Genomic DNA, 20,571 nt, shown 5'->3' with positions numbered 1-20,571 from the left:
ATCCAATCTATTTCATAGATTTATAAAGACTAATTATTATATTAAATTCTAGAAAAGAGTTGTTTGTGTAATTCTATTACTTAGCAACAAATAAAGGAAATTAGAAAGTTATGGGCATTATAAATATTATTCAAGAGTAGGAGAATGTGCTGAAAGAAAAGCAGCAATTTACCATTTAAAAGATTTATCTTAACATGTATCAACTGTCTTTAAAAATGTAATTTAAAAAAAAAAATTTAATATTCAAAGTAATAATACCACTTAACTAATGTAAATATTTACAAGGGAACTAACGCCCCATACAGGAGAGAAATAGTAATTTCGAGTTGAGGTATACTATCAAATTGATCTAGTTCATCAATGGTAATGTTTCAGCTTGTAAACCAAAGCTTGCAATCAAGTTCAGCCTTGTTTTTACTAACTGAATACATGTTAATTTTAATAAAATTGTTAATCAATTTATATTTTTCTGTTTTAAATGTGACAAAATTTTTTTAACTTATTGTCCATTCTTTAAACCAGTTTTTTTAAATCTGTTTTAGTTAATTATTCATCATATTTTTTATTTAGAACTTCTTCCTGAAAATACATCTAGAAATAGCATAGTGCGCACAATGACTGATATTTTGACAAGAATGTTCAATAACACTAGTCAGAACACTGAAAGATCTGAGGCATCTCACTCAGCATCAGCATCATCACACGGATCTTCATCTGAAGACATTGATGCTGCTTCAGATGAAGACAGAGGTCAGTTTTTCTTCTGTTCATATGTACCAGCTGTATAAAGGGTGTTTCAAAATTAATAAGAGCATCAAAGTAATGACAACTTTCCATAGAACCACATAGGGCCATAAACCATTATGGAACCATAAACCATGTAGAAAAGGTTAAAATCGCAAAAAATGCACTATCTCATAGTACAGATTGCCATTGCTTTGACAGACATCAAAAGCACACTTGGCATGTCAAGGAATCATTTGCAGGTCATGGAGAACAGGGAAAACCTTAATTATCGGGGAATTTATTTTTATCTTAAAAAGCAGGGAGAGGTTTTTTTTTTGCAAAAACCTGGAAAATTCCTAAGTAATAAATACCTGGAAAATAACCAGTTATAGATTTTTCAGTAACAATGATCAGTTTTTTTAAATTCAATTTAAATAAGTCTAACATCTATTACAATTATTTGTTATAAAAGCTGACATTTTAATAAAGTTTTTCCATGTTTCCATCCTCATTCTATGATATTTTTTTGCTTACAAAATCTAATATTTGACATTATAAATAAGAAAATCAAAGTTTTCCAATGAAAAATTGAATGGTATGGATAAAATATTATTTGGATTTACAATGAAATTTTCCACAAATACCTGGAAAAGTCAGAGAAATTTTTTCTGAAATTTAGTAGGAACCCTGTAATTTTTATGTCATTGTGCAATGACATCAACTAGCTCCGCTTCGAAAAACTTTTGTCAAATTAATCAATTAAGTCATTTTGTAGTTAAAATATTTAAATTATTTTTTGTCGTTGCTTATCTGTGTGACATTAAAACCTGCATAGGATTTTTGCAATTTTCACCCTCTCAGCAGGGTTTGTGACCCCATGTTCTGTGGTAAGTTTTCATGCTCTTGATACCTTTTACCACCCTGAAGTTGTCGAGTATTTTTTACTGTGTAACAAACAGTGTATGTTTTATCTTAAATATCCCTTGTTAATCTATATTCTTGTGCAAGAATTAAATTTTTTCTTATTCAATATGTTGCAACTACATTTCATAATTTTTGTTTATCTTTTATGTAATACAAACAAGTACAATTATTTGTATGTTTGTTTTTAATTCAGAATTCCAATTAATTATTTATCATGAGACTTTTTTAAGATTACTTAATATTTGGATAAAATAATGAATAAATTGAGATTAAACTCACTGTTTTTAGAGATCAAAAATGCTGCCATCAGAATATGTAATAAAATTTTTTAACCATATAGTCAAAAAATGGCCTTTTTTAACATATGATTCTTCATAATGTTCTTAAATGGGAACCTTGATTATTGGATTATCACTGATGAATTGATTAAAAGGAGCAAAGTAGTATTGATTAAAGCAAAGTATTAGAACAATTATTTTTTTTTTTTNTTTTTTTTTTTTTGAAATATAAATACTACTAGAAAAATTTAAAAAAGATTCTATTTGTTTGGATTTTTTTATTTTAATAAAATGAAATACATACACAATTTTTTACTCATGGTAATATTATTAGGAGAAAATAATATTTTTGAACATAAATTTTTATTTAAATATATGTCTACTGAAAGTAACAATGAAATTAAAATATAATAAAAGTATTCTTATATTAGATATATTGTTCATAAATTCAATGGTAGAAATTATTTTTCGAAAATCATTTTGTGATTGTTTACGTGAAATGATATAAATGTTATACAATGTTTTTGCTTTATTTAAATTTGTATGTTTTTATCATGTTAAACTAATACTCAATGTTGGAAAAAAACAGCTTATTATATAAAGTTGTAATAGGCTGGAAAGATTATAACTTTTGTAACAAGTAATTTTTTAATCCAAACTAAATATATATGTCATTTTTTCTTTTATAATATATTAAATTTTAACATAAAGCTTTTTTTTATTTATTTTTTTATTTTGTTTCAATTTTTTCAGTTTTCATAAATTAATGTGATTTTAATTTTAGCATTAGTAGAGCCATCTACCCAACAAGAACCTGCAGTATTTGAAAACCAACCAATGGATATCGATAGTTCAGAGCCAGTGAATCATCAGAATGAACCATCAGATCTTCAAACTGAGGATTTGGCACAAGGATCATCAATTCAAAATCCCAGTGAAGATAACCATGATAGTGTGCCATCAATTACTTATAGTGCCTTTGAAAGTGATAGACTTACTGAAAATGTTACACAAACTGTTGAAACAAATAATGAAAGAAAAACTTGTGATAAAAACCCCAGTGATTTGAAAATGGATATGGACAATACTGAAGAAAACCCGAATCATGAGGCTTTAACTTCTCTGCCAGGATGTTCTTCTGATTCTGCAGATAATTATGATGATATTAAAGCAAGTTTAGAATCTAGGAGAAAGGATTTGATCGAAAGGTGAGCTGATTTTTGCGACAAAAGCTTGTTTTTTTACATATGTGATGTGTTTTGTATATTCAAAGTAACTGAGGATCAGAATTATATCTAGCATTATGTAATAAGACTCTTGATGATAAAAAATTTTTGTATGTAACATCAATAGTGAACAAACAACTTTCACTAGTAAAATTATTGCTATTTTTTTAATTAAAAATTTTATTTTGCAAAGAAAGGAACCTTAATTAGGTAAATATCAAACTTAACTTAAATGGTTACGTTTTAAAGCAATAATTAATATTGTCTTTTGAAAATTTTATAGTGACATAAATTTTTTTCCATATTTTCGAGAAGTGGACATAGTTTTTTCTGCTCCAAACATAAGTTGTTCAGTGCAAAACTCCCTGTTTTGAGCACTTTCTGCTTTTAGGCAGGGTGATAATTATTGAGTTGCATAAAACTTACCTTAATAACTTATAACTTTCCTTAATAACTTATAACTTCAACCACCAAGTTGTAAAACTTGGTGGTTGAAGGTAAGGGATATTGGAATTTTTTTTGAGAAAATTGTTATTCATTTTTTGTTGAAATTGTCAAAATATTTATTAAATTTTGGGACATGTACATCTTTATTAAAACCATTTATGTGTTAACATTTGTGCAACACCATAGTCTTTGACAGCAAGCAAATCAAACATTTATAAACTATATCTATAGTTACTCTTAAAATTTGCAGTAGTTGTATTTTAAATTTTATTTTTTATCCCTAATAGCTCAATACTTGTCATTCTGGATATATTTTTTTATTATAGCTTATTTTATTTAAAACTGACATTGAACATCTAACCCAATTATGAGTTTACGGCTATCAATTTTCAACACTGTATCCTTGTAATTTTGAACCTGATCCAGAAGACTACAGAACTCCCAAATCAAGAATTAGGACAAGCTAGTCTTTGTAAAGGACTTTTTGATGGAACTAACTCACATTTGCATTACATGGAGAGGAAACCCCCATGGTTACCCCAATGACAAGGGGATTCCAACCCATGTCTACCACGGACGATATTTTACGTCAGCACTGTGGTCGATGTGAGCTGAGTGCAGAATTTCTATCGACCAGCCACGCAAGTTGGGTCACCTCATTGTGAGGCAAGCACACTATCCCCTGAGTCCCCTCGGCTGTTTTATTATCTATTATTCAAAATTATTACACTAATACTTTGCATATTTGTTATATTCTGTTACAGCTTTTCCTTGTTTTAAACTTATTTAATTTTTAAGGCATGGTTCTGAACCAATGGTGAACTTACATTACTCTGGTCAAAGTGTAAACAGTGGCCTTATTACAATGGATGTAGCCACCTCTAGTACACCAAATGAAAGGCAATGGTTAGAACAAACTGCATCAGAATTGCCTGAGCTTCCATCTTATGAAGAATCTTCTCATGTGAGTATAAAAAAATTTCTGAATTTTATATCAATTGCACAGTAGATAAAATGGGCTAATAAATATTTGTTGCTATTTCTGTTTTAAATATTTCTTTATTTTCTCTGATATTACTCAGAATATTTAACTTTGCAAAGTATATTTGTGTAGTCCTAACTTAAAACTAATGACTTTACTTCAACAACAAAAAACTTCTACCATATTCTTTGAAAAAGTAGTGCATAAGTTTTTCCCAGGTTTAAAATGTTTGGAAAATTAAAGAAATTTTTGTAACTATCCGCGTATTACCTGCATGAAATTATATCAATCCACATGCGTTGCTAGCTAAATTACACTATGTTTTTTATGAAATAATCTTTTTTAAATACCTTTTGTTTTACTTCAATGTTAGATAGCAATGTAGTAAACTGCAAGGTCAGAGTTAGTCTCGTAGTTCTACTAGTCCACTATTTGTAGTTTGTGGTTAAATTTCATAATTATTAATATAAGTTGTAGCATTTATTAGAATAAATACCACAATGAATACTACTAATTTTAATGTTATATTATACATCCCTGTGTAAACATAGCTATTCCTAATACTTTTTGAACTACCTATCTATTGTATACTAATGTCTGCTTCAATAAAAAGCAGAGTAAGGCTAGTGTTATTCATTTTTGCATATATTTTCCTTTTATGCCTTAGATAATAGTGAGCATTTTCTTTGAGTCATATCTCATACTATTACTGGCATTAAAGCAGTTTGTTTTAATGACCTGGTATATTGTACAATAAAGTGAAAAGTGCAGTTAATAAAATTTGAGCTGAGATGACTCAGAGGAAAGCGCAAACAACTCCCTATGAGAAGTCTCTGGTACTAATTCTGGCACTGACAGTTCAACTTGAAGACTATTCCTGGCTCGAACTGATCACATTGTTGATGTGAAATATATCCCAAATGAAAAACATAGCTTCGGCTAAAATTCCAAGGATATTTTAACCCAAAGTAGGTAGTAGGGGAGATGCCCGGTGGCTAAGTGATAACACTTAGCGCTCCCATGCCACAGGTCCTGGGTTCGATCCTCTTACCGAGCAAGGTTGACTCAGTCTTTCATCCCTTCAGTGGGTCGATAAATGAGTAACAAGCATGATTGGGAACGAAACACTGGGGGTTTTGCGTTCGGCTGACCACCTGACCGGAACGTCTGCACCCCAGAGCCGAAGGTCAAGAAAACTGAGATGGGCACAATAGGCCTTGGCCCTCTATGAGCTGTCGTGCCACTGAGTTTAGTTTAGTAAGTAGTAAGGGATTTTGACCAATTTTACTATTTAAATTAAAATATTTGTGATATTAAGTGTTATATTTTATTTTTTAAATTAAAGAAGTTTGAGATCACAGCTATGGAAGGTTTTCTTCTCCGTGTGAAGCAAATGCGGGTTAGTTTCAGAAAAAAATCCCCACAAAAACATGTTTGTCTAAATGCTTGATCCAGAAATCTCTTTATCTTCTGGGTGAGGTTTGAAATTGCAAGACTTTAAAGTTGAATATTGATCGCTGAAATCCAATATGAATTAACAGCTCAACGTCGTTATAAAATTAGTAATGTTATTTAATTCTCAATCATATCGATTTTTAGCCTCAAACATCAGTAGTTCATCATACGCCTGCAAATCTATTATCTGGTTCTGATAGTGAGACTGAAGCTGCAGTACAAACTATTCAACCAAACAGTAATCTACCCACAATTCAATCAGACACTAGCAGACCTTTGACTTTCACTGAACGAGCAGATGCCGCTGAAGATGAATTAGAATTAATGGTTGAAGTTGATTCTTGTTCTTGGGATAGTGATGAAGACAATGCTAGAGGCAGACAAGGATCACCCAGTCGCAGAAACAGAAGGTATGTATGTCATCTGATTTCATTCATTCATTGATGCATTAATGTGTGCTTCAATATCTTTTTCATTTTTATTCCTTTTTAGTTTATAATGTTTGACACCAGAGCTGGTTGGTTTAAACAGGTTATCCGCGCACCTGGAGAGTCATGAATTTCGGTATTGGACAAAATTTGTCATGAAATATCATGATTTTAAGTATTTTTTTTAAAAAAAATCATGGAAAGTCATAGATTTAAGTCGACAAAAAATCTAATTTTCAAAATGGATTTTACCCCTCCCCTCAATTGTTCGAATGTCTAAATATGTAACAAAATCCCCACTCACAGTCATGTTTTATTAAAATACAGTAGGGAACCGATTATCCGGAACGATCGGGACCATAGCTATTCCGGATAGCTGATTTTTCCGGTTTTCTAAATCGCTACAAAAAGCCGTTTTTTTTATGTAAACCCAACTAAAAAAAATAATAATAATATTTGGAAATAATCTTAAAAAGAAGAAAAACGATGAAATAATACAGTAATGATTATTTCTAAAATTATGGTATTGTAAACATCCTTCAAAAAACAAAGAAAAATCCTAAAATTTTATGAGGAAGAAAAAAAAATTTTTTTAAATGGCAGGAAAATGTATAGAATTTTGTTCCGGTTTTTTGGTTTTCTGATTTCTGGATAACGGGTTCTGTACTGTATAAAATATTTTAATCATGTTCTTTAAAAATTATGGTGTTCTTTTTAAAAATGAAAGGAAAGGGATCATTTCGAGAGTGAATTATCTTTTAAACATCTATGATTTCAGAATTTTTATTATTATTTTTATTTTTTTATTTTATCAATTTAAAATTATAGCTTAAGCAAGCCCGTCATTGACGAAATTTTTTATTCTGAAATGAGAACAGAAAAACAGGAGTATTTCTTTCCTTTCCGATGAACAAAAAAAGTATCTTTAGAATATAATTCTGCAGAAAAAAAGAAAAATATTAAATGCTTTTGTATTTTTTTCAGCTATTTTATTGCTTCAACTCTTTTTTTACTCTATTTCTTAAATTTTGAAATCTATAAATATGAAGATGCAGAGTATAACAGTTTTGGTTATACCTATCATTTCAAAGAATGTTATTATAATGCTTTTTTAAATTTATTGTTGTGTTTTTGTCGGAGAAAATAGTAACTTCAGGAAAAATTCTTGGAATTAGTCATGAAAAGTCATGAATTTGAAAATCTAAAATGTAGCAGATACCCTGTTTAAATCAAACAGTTTTTTAAAAAACTAACCTTAGTTTGTTTTTGTTTTTTTAAAAAAAAACCTTAATAGTAATTTAATTTTCTATTTTTTGTGTTATTGTAGTACTTGTTTAAATAAATTCATTAGAAAAAATAGTAAATTTTCCCTTGAAAATCTTTTCAATTTTAAGTTCAATAACTGATGTGTGTTACTTTACATAAACATTAATATGTAGTTTTTAATTGTTTATGTAACATTGTGCTTTTGCAAAGATACCTATAAAATAAATTACCTATGAGCAAATTTAAAATTAAGTCATAAAAATTGCTTAAAATGAAAGACCATCTACTACTTTGTGTTTGGATTGTTTTTAAAAATGGAAATTATGTCAACCTCTAAATTTAAAAAATTTAAAAAAAATTTCTTGTTAAATAATATTAAGCTTACAGCAAAAAAAAAATTATATTTTTAAGATTTTTTATACATGAATCTTAAGATGTAGTGATATTTTTGATATTATTTTTAAACTTTCTAATAACAAACAAAAATGAGTCTATATGAATTGGAGAGGTGATAGCAATGGTGATTTCTTGCAAACTGTTAATCTTTTTAAATTCCAACTTTCTACTTGTGTAGACAACTTTACTACTTGTCTACGACTTTGCTACCCCTTGTAGTAAAGTTGTTGGTCGATTTCAGTCCTGCTAACTCTCTGGCTTTAGACCTGTGTCAGGTGTATAAATGGGAGGACCTGTGTACAGTCATCATACAGCTGTCAAAACTTTCCTCTTTGTTAAAGCTTTTCTAATTTAAGTGTATTTAGTTTCTCATTTTAATTCCTTTTTAGAAACTTTTTTTTTTAACATTTTGAAATGTCAGCTAAGCTAAAAACAAAACAAAAAAAAATAAGAAATTTTAACAATGTTTCAATAAAGTTATGCATTAATGAAGTCTATATTAATAAATCTATGCTTAAATAACAAATTTTTGAGTAACATTTCGATTCAGAATGAGAGTTTTCATTCATTTGATGGGATCAATACAAAATTATGTAAAATCAGTCATAAAAAAATTAATAGGTACCTTCAGTGTGTTATTCAAGTTAAAGTTGGAAGCATTAACCAATCCTCACAGAGATTCGACCTGTGTGAAAGTATTTAATGAATGGCATAAACATCCAGACTTAATTCTGTTCTTGTCAAAACAAACTGGACTTGGAAGGCAAATCAGATTAACGTTTTTAAAAAGCGTTTTTAAAAAATTTTCAAAACAGCCTATCAATCTGTTTTTCTAAAAAATAGAGCAATTCATTATAATTTTTATTTTTTAGGGTAAATAAGTTACTTAGCGTTCTTAAAAGGTGCTTATTTTCGATTTTCGTTTCATACATGCTCTTAAAAGTCCTATTTTCAGTAGGTATTTTTAAAAAGTTCTTAAATGTTTCTTTTCCAAAATGAGATTTTTTCTTCACATTGTCTATGAAGAACTTATGTATGAACTTATGTATGACTTCAACAATAGGATGAAAACATTTTTATTAAAGTACATGAAGTTCTTTAAAATATTATTTGAGGGCTTTAAAGGTGCTTATTTTTGGGTGAAAAATTTGGCTATGCACACTGTTTTATAAATTTAAAGAATGTGTAAAGTTATTTATTTCTTTATTTTTATTATTTATTGTTTACTTATGCTATGTCTTGATTGCAAAGAGTGTCAGAGATTTTAAATTTCTGAGATTGGCAGATCTGCAATTTCCAGTTTTGTTAGGAATGGTAAGAAATTTCATTTACTTTTGTTACACGTTTCAAAATGTCTGAGCATTTGTCTTGAGCTAAATGAAGTAAAAACTACTATAATAAAAATTTTAATAAAACTCAATTTTGATTTTTTTTTAATTAATTTAATTGCAAAATTGCTTTTGTAGAACAAGATGTGATAGGCATTCTGACGACTTTATGTGTTCACTCAATGAAAAAGTCAAAGCTGCTAATGATGAACTTAAGAGAGAAGAAGTTACCCTGCAAAATGTTACTCAACCCAGAGTGAAGAGAAAGTATACAGGCCATAGAAATGCAAGAACCATGGTAAATATACTAATTTTCTTCATTTTCTAAATATGCCACCTGTAGAGCTCAAAATAAACAGTGGTTTATTGATCCGAGACTGCTAAAATCTGGCCTTATCTTCCATTAAATAAACATCTATATCACCAATTGCTGTCAATCAAATGGGCAAATCAAAAATCAAATGTTAGTTTCAGTCATCCTCTACATCATTTTACTTCTGGTGCCTAGTTGAGATCAACACTAGAAATTCTGTCTTCGTCTATTTTTATTTTATGACCGGTTAAGCGTAATTTTAATTTCTTCATCCTTGGGTTTTATTTTTATTTCTTGTTATATCATTTCATTGAATATGGCGTTATGCAGTAAAAGTATTCTTAATAATTATTTATTCAAATTTAATTTCTGTCTTAACGNGATCATTAGAACGAAAGTTATTCAGGGTGATATCTTTTTTTTTTTTTGCGGACTGTACATGGTTTTGGCGTGTTTAATTTTTTTTGAGAATTCATTCAGTTTATGAAGGAAAAAAACACGATCAACAGTTTTACATTACCAAATTTTTCCGATGAAGAATTCAAGGATCATACGCATTATTTTTAGAAAACGTAGTTACAAATCTTGTCTCATGAAGCTTTGTAGTTCCCAATTAATGATACCTTACTTTCATCCAATTTTAAAAATCATCAATTAACAATTAAATACCATAAAAAAAGATCATCCTCTCAATTTCTTTTATAAGAAAAATGTTAAGCAGCATATTCACTGTATCTTCGTTTTAAGATTTTTGAAATTCTACTCTTATTTTATTTGACTAAGAAAGTCTTGAACTTAGTTTAAAAAAAATTTTCATGAATATTGGTATGTGAGAATATTAACTACTTGAAGCAGGTTATTTATTTAATTTAACAGTAGTGTAAAAAATTTTATATATTGATCTCAAAATGTCATTATTTGTCCAGTGTTCCATTCATAAAATTATGCTGGATTTATCATTAAAAAAAATTTTCGGTTCTGAACAAAGTAACTCTGAAATTAAAAATACAGTTTGTCCGTGATTTAACAAAGCCCCATTATCTATTTATAAGTTTGATATCAGTTTTTGATTTATTAATCTTAAATAATGGTATTTGAAATAAAATAGCATATATTTGTTGATTAAATTGGTGTATATTATTTAATCTGTAATGTAAATTATCTTTTCTAGATCAAAGAATCAACATTTTGGGGTGATAATTTTATAATGAGTGGTTCTGACTGTGGTCACATATTTATTTGGGATAGATATACTGCAGAATTAATTATGCTAATGGAAGCCGATCACCATGTTGTAAACTGCTTACAACCTCACCCTTTCGACCCTAGTAAGTGTGACTACTGTTATATTTATTGGGAAAAAAAAAATTTTCTTAGATATTGATTACAATAGATCTTTTAGATGTCTTGAATTTGATAGTTTTATTTTAGAAATAAATTCTTTGTCATCCAGATCACTTCATGTCTAATAACAGAACGAAATGCTATAGAAATATTACATCAAGAGATTAATATAGTACTGCTTTTAGCAAAGTTTATCACAATTTATTGTTACATAAAAAAGTTAATTATTATTAATATGTAAATCCATTTAGGGTAAAATTAATTAAGGCGTTACAGGGAGGTAACCTGGTCAAGTTGCTAAAAATTGGAATCACATAATCTTAGAGTTAAGAAACTTATTGATATGATCTAAAATATAAAGTTATTGATATGAATTATTTATGTCTGGTGAGCCAAGACATTTTGTAGGTTTAAAGAACATAATGAATCAAGTTTTATACTGAAATTTTTTCCTCCATCTGTATGCATTCAGTTCATTATAAATTGCACACCTAATTTCACAAATGTAATAAACATAAATATATATTAAACTAAAAAGATTGTTATACTTTTAGAGCTTATTTTTAACCTTCTTTATTTATTCATAACATTCCATCAAGTTAATATTTAATTTTGTTGAAATATTTATATTCTAGTCCTTGCATCGAGTGGTATAGATAATGATATTAAACTATGGGCACCCACTAGAGAAGAACCTTTCTTTGATGTGGACAAAGCTAATGAGGTATTTGAAATATTTTGTTTGTACATTTATTTCTTAAAACATAAATGTAAAATATCTAGTATATTTATATACCAGTAAACGTGTATTTATAAGTGTATTATTAAGGTATATATAAACAAGAAACTGAATAATTAATCTGTACATCACACAAAAAAAAACGAATCACATTTAATACATTTTAATTTATTGAATTTTCTCGTATTAGTTTTGAATCTTAGTTCTGAGGTGTGTCCTCAAATATTGTAATTAGTCAGTGCTGACAATATTTTAGGTTACAAAATCAGACTCAAAATCACTCTTTCTCTAAATGAAACAAACCTTTTTTTCTATGAATTATAATTCCTGACCCCCAAATTACAGTTTCAATAGTTTAGTCAAGAGAGCAGTCAAAAGTTTAGACCCTGTAATGTTAATTTTATTATTTGCATATATCACCATATCTCAAGAACTTTTGAAGAGAAATAAAATAAGTTTGCACACAACTATAAAATTCTGACATAACTATGATCATGTCAGAACTATGAACTTTTAAAATTTTTAATTAAATTCCTCAAGAACTATTTGTCTGATTTTTTTCAAATTTTGTATTTTGCCGTATAAAATTACATTCTTTAAAATTATGTACAAATTTGTATGTCTTTCAATTCAAAAATTTTTCAACTATTATTAAATAAAATAAATAATTGTTAAAATTTATTTTTTAAATTGAATTATCATTGGATAAAGATGGATAAAGAAATTTTATATTTGTGTGCAAAAGTTTTCAAGTTGCTTAAAGGTTCTTGAGATATGGCTAAGTACATAACAAATAAAATTAGCATTAAGTGGTTCAAACTATTAGGTTCATATTTTCCGGATTGTGGGTAGCCACTATATTTTGGGGTACAAAGAAGTATATTTATGTTACTTAAAGTATAGTATATTTATGTTACTTAAAGTATCGTCTGCACCAACTAATTAGAATATGTTAGGTCATTATCTTGAACCATTAAGATTGAGTTGCAATATGTGAAAATTGAATCATTATGTCATAAATTATTCAGGGTAATTTTTTTTTTTGTCGGTTCCAATTAGAATATACTAAATAAATCGTGCTAACTATTAAGTTATAAAATCGTGTAACTTTTTCGTATTAAATGTTTGTTTGTTTTTCAACAGATTTCTAATTCTCATAGTACTGTAGACATTTTTAAAAGTTAATTCAAAAGAACAGTTTAAAACATAAGCTCTTTTATGTTTTTAATTTAGTTTTGTTTTTAATTTTCAATTTAGATTATCAAACGAAATGAAGTTATGCTAGAAGAGACAAAAGATACCATTACTGTTCCAGCATCTTTCATGTTTCGTATGTTTACATCATTAAGCAATTTTAGAACTGGTAAGAAATTAATGTTTAGATTTGAAATTTACAAAAATATTTTATTTTGGTTTGAGTTGTAATCTTTTGTTATATGTCTTTTCCTTATATTATTACTTACTGTCTTCTACTTAAAAAAGTTTTTCGTTTCGGCTCGAATTTACTGTTTCAACTTAACTATAAATTTTTATTCAGAATTCTGTTTCGAATTCACCTGTACATTTTCATTCAAAAGTCATATTTTCTATTGAAAATAGCAATATGATAATGATACTTATCCTTATGATCTAATTCAGATCAAATTCATGAGTTCATTGCTGTTCATAGAAATATTCCTCTACCAATTTGTAAAATTGTTAATATTTTTGAAAAATTAGTTTTTGAATCTTCATGCTCCATAAACAATTTTGAGATTTAAAAGAATGCTTAATTTCTATGCTATATAAAAATATTGATTACTATCTAGAAAAAAAAATTATTTCTGTTTAACCTTGTTTATTTAAACTTTTTACTTTAAATTGAATTAAATTAATCCTGGCTTTCTAAATAAAAAAAAAACATTTATTTACATTTTTAATTTTAAAATAAAAAGTTCTTTATTATCCTTAAAATCTGTTTTTGTAAATATTAATAAAAAATTACACACCATTTGTTTTTTTTATTAGATATGCTTAGGCCATATCCAGTTTGTACAATTGTTGGCACACTTGAAAATACATATAAATCTTTCCTTATAAGTACAGTTGGAAACCGATTATCTGGAACGATCAGGACCATCGCTATTCCGGATAACTGATTTTTCCGATTTTCTGAATCGCTACAAAAAGCCGTTTTTTTATTGTTAAACCCAACTAAAAAAAAATAATAATAATATTAAAAAGAAGAAAAAATGATGAAGTAATACACTAATGATTATTTCCAAAATGATGGTAAGGTAAAAACATCTTTAAAAAAAGAAAGAAAAATCCTAAAATCTTATGAGGGGAAAAAACATAAAAATGGCCGAAAAATTTATCTAATTTCGTTTCGGTTTTCTAATTTCCGGATAACGGGTTCTGTACTGTAATAAAAATTTTGTGATGATAATGATAAAGCACCAAATGTTTGTTTGTTTTTTTGTCAAGAGATGGAGCCACTAATGTATTTTTATGTCTTTTAACTCTCCTTTTCTCATTGGCTGATTCTGTTTTAATTATTAACTGCTTATATTGTATTATTTAAATAGGTATTAAATGTATTGCCTCTGACAGCATCTTGTTTAAATATTATTTCTCTTTATTGGTAACTGCTCCAAATATTATTACATAAAGCGTAATGCAATATTGAAGTCAACTTACCTATATTAATCTGATATTTAATGAGTGTTATCTGTTTTCCTAGAGCGAACTAAGCAATATTTCTCTTGATTGGTTGCTGCTCAATATACTATAATGTAAACCCTGTTTCAATACTGAAGTCAATAGGATAATTAGTTAGTATGATCTACTTTTCTAGGGCGAGCTAATTATTTCATTTTATTGGTAACTGCAGTGGCGTTTGCAAGGGAGGGGTTTAGGGGTTTGAACACCCCCCTTGAGCTCAGACAAAATGGCAAAAATAAAAATTTTAGTAGAAATTTTGCGGTATTATTTTTTAAGACTATATATTTTTATTTGCCTTATGCCTACCTTTTTTTCTCACGGTATTTCTCAGAATACTGAAAAAAACATTTGCTATAATAGGGTTGTACTTTTGAAACTAAATTCAACTAATACTGTTATGGACTGGTTCCTTTCTGTTCTGCCAGTCGTGATAGTTTTCGAGACTGGCTGTCACTCGCGAGGTCTTTACGCGATGATTCTGGAATCTTAGACGTTCTGTCATCTTTGAGGCAATTCGAGAATTTTGGAAATGCGGTGAAAAATTATATAAAAGGGGGAACGGAGTACAATGTAAGTTTTTCTGTTATACAGAAATGTGATACCGTTGAAGAAAACGTTTCTAGCATAATAAAATCTGATGAATGTGAAAGTGGCCCTCAAAGTGTTACTTCTCACCCATATGACATTGGACTTTTTTCAGAAGATATTACATTAAAGAAGNACAATTTTGAGATTTAAAAGAATGTTTAATTTATATGCTATATAGAAATATTGATTACTATCTAGAAAAATTTTTTGTTTCTATTTAACCTTGTTTATTTAAACTTTTTACTTTAAATTGAATTAAATTAATCCTGGCTTTCTAAATAAAATAAAAAAGCATTTATCTATATTCTTAATTTTAAAATAAAAGTTCTTTACTATCGTTAAAATCTGTGTTTGTAAATATTAATAAAAAATTACACACCATTTGTTTGTTTTTTTTAACTAGATATGCTTAGGCCATATCCAGTTTGTACAATTGTTGGCACACTTGAAAGTCCAGATAAAAACTTCCTTATAAGTAATAAAAATTTTGTGATGATAATGATAAATCACCAAATGTTTGTTTTTTCTTGTTCTGTTTCATCAGTTTTTTTTTTTTTTTNATGTTTTTTTTTTTTTTTGTCAAGAGATGGAGCCACTAATGAATTTTTATGTATTTTAACTCTCCTTTTCTCATTGGCTGATTCTGTTTTAATTATTAACTGCTTATATTGCATTATTAAAATAGGTATTAAATGTATTGCCTCTGACAGCATCTTGTTTAAATTAAATATTATTTATCTTTATTGGTAACTGCTCTGAATATTAGTATTACATAAAGCGCAATGCAATATTGAAGTCAACTTACCTATATCAATCTGATATTTAATGAGTGTTATCTGTTTTCTAGAGCGAACTAAGCAATATTTCTCTTGATTGGTTACTGCTCAATGTACTATAATGTAAAAGCTGATTCAATACTGAAGTCAAATTGGCCGTATCAATAGGATAATTAGTCATTATGATCTACTTCTCTAGGGCGAGCTAATTATTTCATTTTATTGGTAACTGCATAGAATATTAAAGCGTAAAATCTGTTTCAATGTTGAAATCAAGTCCCCTATATCAAGTCCCCAATATTTAATGAGTATTATCTACTTCCCTAGGGCGAGCATATAGATGGAGTCGTGCAGCAAGAGAAATGCGAGCTGCTCGGGAGAGAGAAAACCAAGAAGCTGGCAGACGATGATGGACTTTGCCTTATTTTTGAATATTTTAAATCTGCATTTTGCTGTTTGTTTAAAATCTATGCATTTTTGTTTAAGACATTTAGAACTAAGTTTTCATAGGGGTGATTGCTTTGCAAGTGATAAAATCTTGATTTTCAATCATGTAGCTGAAAATAAGTCTACAGCAGTGTAATATTTTGAAAAAAGTTCCTCACAATCATTTTACCCATAAATACAAATTTATTTGCTATTGGTGCATTTCAAAATACCTTTTTTTTTCCTTATAAAATTATTTTTTGGATTCATAATTTTTCCCTAATTTTATTTTATTTTTAAAACATTTACCAATGTTTTGCAATATTTCTGAGAATGTTTATAAATAACCTCACTGTTGTAAATTTTTTATCATACACTTTTGAAAATTTTGTTTTTTCATTTGAAATATAGTCTTTCATATTTATATCAATAATTTTATGTGGGGTATAATCTTATGTAATTAAAACTATGCAATCCATATTTTCCAAAATAATTTGAAGATTTTTCGAATGCTTTATTTTCTGATCGGGGATATAATTTTCTTGTTTAAAGTTTAAATAAATTTCTATAAATCATTCTTAACTTATTCTGCACACAAAATATTCTAATGAATTGTTTTCCAAACACATTATTTTAGTTTGTTTTTATTTCATATGTGTTTCCTCTTTTACTTCCTATTTGCAATGTCATACTTAGTAGTAATAGGACAATATTAAATTTATTTCTAAATTATATGGATAAATAATTATTTCCAAGTATTATATCTAATCCTTTGCACGTTAAACCTCTACCCTGTTTGAAGTAAAATATTGTTTTCCTGCATACCAAATCGTTTTTATCTATGTCATTCACTACTCAAGAGGTTTGCCTTCTTTAAATCAACAGGGGAATTTCGTCCCAATGTTCACAAGTAATCTCTGTTTTTTTTTTTGTTTTTTTTTTTTTTTTTTTGTTTTATGCCTGTTAGGCAGTGGANTTTTTTTTTTTTTTTTTTGTTGAGCTTACTATTGATCAGCTTACCTGAAGTATGTGTTGTAGTTTATGTTTGGTCCAGTATAATTAATTCTGGCTTTTGAACCATTATATCTGATTTCTATATTTAAGCATGTAAAAGAAAGCTTTCCATTTAAAAAGCTGTACAAATTTGACTGAAAAAATTGGATAATTGCAGCAATCTATATTTATCTATTATAGATGATTATTCCAATGTATGCAATAAAAAATTTCTTGTAACCTTAAGCAATTATAAAAACTTTTTAAGTCCATCTTTCTACATCTGAAAAAGTATTACAAAGTCCATTACTCTGGAAAATCATATGGATTATTACAATTCATAAAATATTTATGAATTGTAATATTTTAAAGTATTTCCTTATGGTGTATCCTCCTGAATACCATACTCAGGGCCCAGTAAATTAGCCAAATATCAAAAGTATTCGCCAATATTTGAAAGTATTCGCCAAATGCAGGTCTTAACAATTTTTAGATATATTTTTCCTCCCAGTGGAAAAAATCATTCACCAAAACACAATTTTATTCGCCAAAATTACGATTTTATCGCATTTGGTGAGGTGGTGGTGCCTTATCTTGGGGCCCTGGTACTCATGGGTAGGAGAGAGGCAATTGTCCCAGGACTGCTGAAGGTCCAACAAAAATTTCTCCCAAAAAATATAGTGTTTATTAATTAGTTTTTTTTTAAAGAAGTTTGCAGATAAATTCTTTATACCTCTATAAAAACTACAATTTTGTGTAAAGGATCTACAAAATATGAAAACAAGGCTTTTTGCTCTTTGAGGAAGGGGCCCATAAAACGTTTGTTCAGTCTTCGTCTCCTCCAAGATGATATCTACTGTACTGAATCACCTTGTATTCGAAGAGACTTGAGAAAACATAATGATAAGCTTCATTTTTAGGGAGAAAATTTTTGATTTAAAACAATGATTTCCATGAAAGCAAGAAGTGTTTCATATATATAGTGATGTGATCTACTAGGAGTACTGGAAATTTGTGAAGTATTTATGTGGAAATAGATTAAGAATTTATTTGATGTAGAAATGGAATCTTTGGAAAAACTGAACTTTTAGTTAACCCTAAACTTCTATAATGCATGTTATAGAAGTGTTCTATAATGCAATCTATGAACGCAGTTAGTTATGTTATATCTACCAAATTCTAACGGTAAGAGCATTTTATGCACTCCATTTACTTCAGATTTACTGAAAGCAGTGTCTCTACATTAGCAGCTCAAAAGAATATCTCTAAATTTGAACCAGTTCTGGATCAAAACACCCTTACTTTGGATATGGTCACATGATATGCTGTGCCAATCATCATTTTTCACCATAGAGCTGGTTTTGTCTAAAAAACAGTTCATTAAAAAGTAGCGTTGAAAAGCTGGCTTTTATTCCCAAAATCAGGTTTATTAATTGTGCATTTGAGGAGAAGTACAAGCAAGCAATGTCTGTAAATTACTTAAGTCATTGGTACAGTGCCTGAAAATAATTGTTTACTCACAAGCGCAGTATTCATTGATACAGTAATTTAATTTGTGTCTAGATATGTTTGAATAATATGTTTAACCAGTTATTAAAAGTAAAGTTCTGTGTATTACTGTATAAAAAAAAGTGTTCAAGACGTCGAAATTTTAGCATAAGAAAATAATTGTTATTGCTCATCAAGCTTTATTCAATTCATTATTGTTTTGCCTGTATTTTGTTTTTAAAAAATTTTGTGTGTTTCTTATTTCAGTTATAAATTATTAACATTGTCAAATCCTTATCAACCTGTCAAATTATTATTCAAAAAAATCTAATTAATTTCATTTTTAAAATTATATTTAAGTTTTGAAGTTAATATCCTTGAAGTAGAAATATGTTTTAAATGTTGTAATTAAATATTGTATTAAATCTTATTGTTTAATATTATTATTAAATGCTAAAAGTGTTTTAATTTTATAATGCATAACTTAAATTAATTTAATACAATTCGATAAAAAAAATTCTTTAGCTGCTGTGTTTAATGCATTCAATAGCAATCACCCCTAACTAGTGAGATGAAAAAAATGTGGCTTGCTTGTTGAAATGTTTTATTTATTTGAATTGTTTGTTTTTCATATGTGGAAGAATTGTTTTGTTTACATATTCTGTTGGAATTTTTTCAAACCCTTATTTTATTTAAAATATTATTGAAAATTCTTATTTAAAATGTCAAATATATTTGTAATTTCTGTTAATATAATTAGTTATTGCATTAACTGAATCTTTTGAATGATATTGAGATAGATGTTTCCTTGTTTTTGATAAATTTGTTACACTGCAATTGAAGTATTATTTCCAACTATTTATAAAATTAAAATCATTCACAACTCTCTTATCCTGAGAATATTTATTCTGTTGAAATTTTATTTATTGTAGGTTTAGAGCTTCAACTTTTTCTTTCACTAACATTATGTAGCTTGAAAGGTTATGGGCAATGTTGTGTGAAAGGTTGTAAATAAATAGTTAAGATACTTATGTTGTTGTCACATTATTTTGTACTATCTTCAAACAAATTAATTTCTATTTTATGTGTACAGGGTGCCTAAAAATCTAAGAAATAAAATTTTAGGGTATGTAGGAGGTGTTAATGTTACAGTGCACCTACCAACACTAAGCTCCTATGATTCATAGAGCTTGTTTTCTACCTGAGCAGAGCTCTCAAGTGTTAGTGTATCAATAGCTTAAATCTATTAATACAGGGTATGTTAATACAAGACTCGTCTGATCTGCCACTTCATTCGAACTATATGACTTTCAGTGTTTCACAAGTGTGCATTCTCGTTTGACGGTATGTTAATTCAAATTAGAAGCGGACGACTCTGAAAACAACAGCTTTTTTTTTAAAAAGAAAAAAAAGACAACAATTACTCACAACTAAAAAATTCCCACTTTCACTATCTCACTAAAATTAGTATTATATGCAGGCATAGCAGTTCACCACTGTCATCATAAGTTTTTGCCCTTTGAGACAGAATTTTTATTAAACATATTTTTCTTACTTTTTTTTATTAAGGTCGAAATAAATTAAAATTATTATATTTAGCTTTTTAATAATTTATGGTTATAAAATTCAATATGAAACACTGGTTTCTTTATCTGGGTTAAAGGTAAAATCTTCCTAACACAGCTCACTTCCAAACATTAATATTTTGAATTCTCTGTTATCTAAAACTAAGAGAAGAGAAACAG

The 20,571-nt window shown here is 28.0% G+C and overlaps 1 protein-coding gene across 1 annotated transcript in view; it reads left to right on the top strand.

Annotated features, from left to right (window-relative positions):
- The window catches only part of LOC107440951 (DDB1- and CUL4-associated factor 6), a gene marked incomplete in the record, with an annotated part of 37,536 nt that extends 17,679 nt beyond the window's left edge, over positions 1-19,857 (top strand). Inside the window, 10 exon segments of the mRNA XM_071185262.1 lie at positions 571-750; positions 2,713-3,136; positions 4,400-4,565; positions 6,183-6,448; positions 9,595-9,754; positions 10,941-11,097; positions 11,749-11,837; positions 13,110-13,215; positions 16,247-17,276; positions 17,346-19,857. Of these exon segments, the coding sequence (XP_071041363.1) occupies positions 571-750; positions 2,713-3,136; positions 4,400-4,565; positions 6,183-6,448; positions 9,595-9,754; positions 10,941-11,097; positions 11,749-11,837; positions 13,110-13,215; positions 16,247-16,329 (1,631 nt within the window).
- Positions 19,858-20,571: the final 714 nt, after the last annotated feature.

Source organism: Parasteatoda tepidariorum, chromosome 9 (assembly GCF_043381705.1).
Source record: "Parasteatoda tepidariorum isolate YZ-2023 chromosome 9, CAS_Ptep_4.0, whole genome shotgun sequence".
Taxonomy (NCBI): domain Eukaryota; kingdom Metazoa; phylum Arthropoda; class Arachnida; order Araneae; family Theridiidae; genus Parasteatoda; species Parasteatoda tepidariorum.
This window is presented reverse-complemented; position numbering and strand designations above follow the sequence as displayed.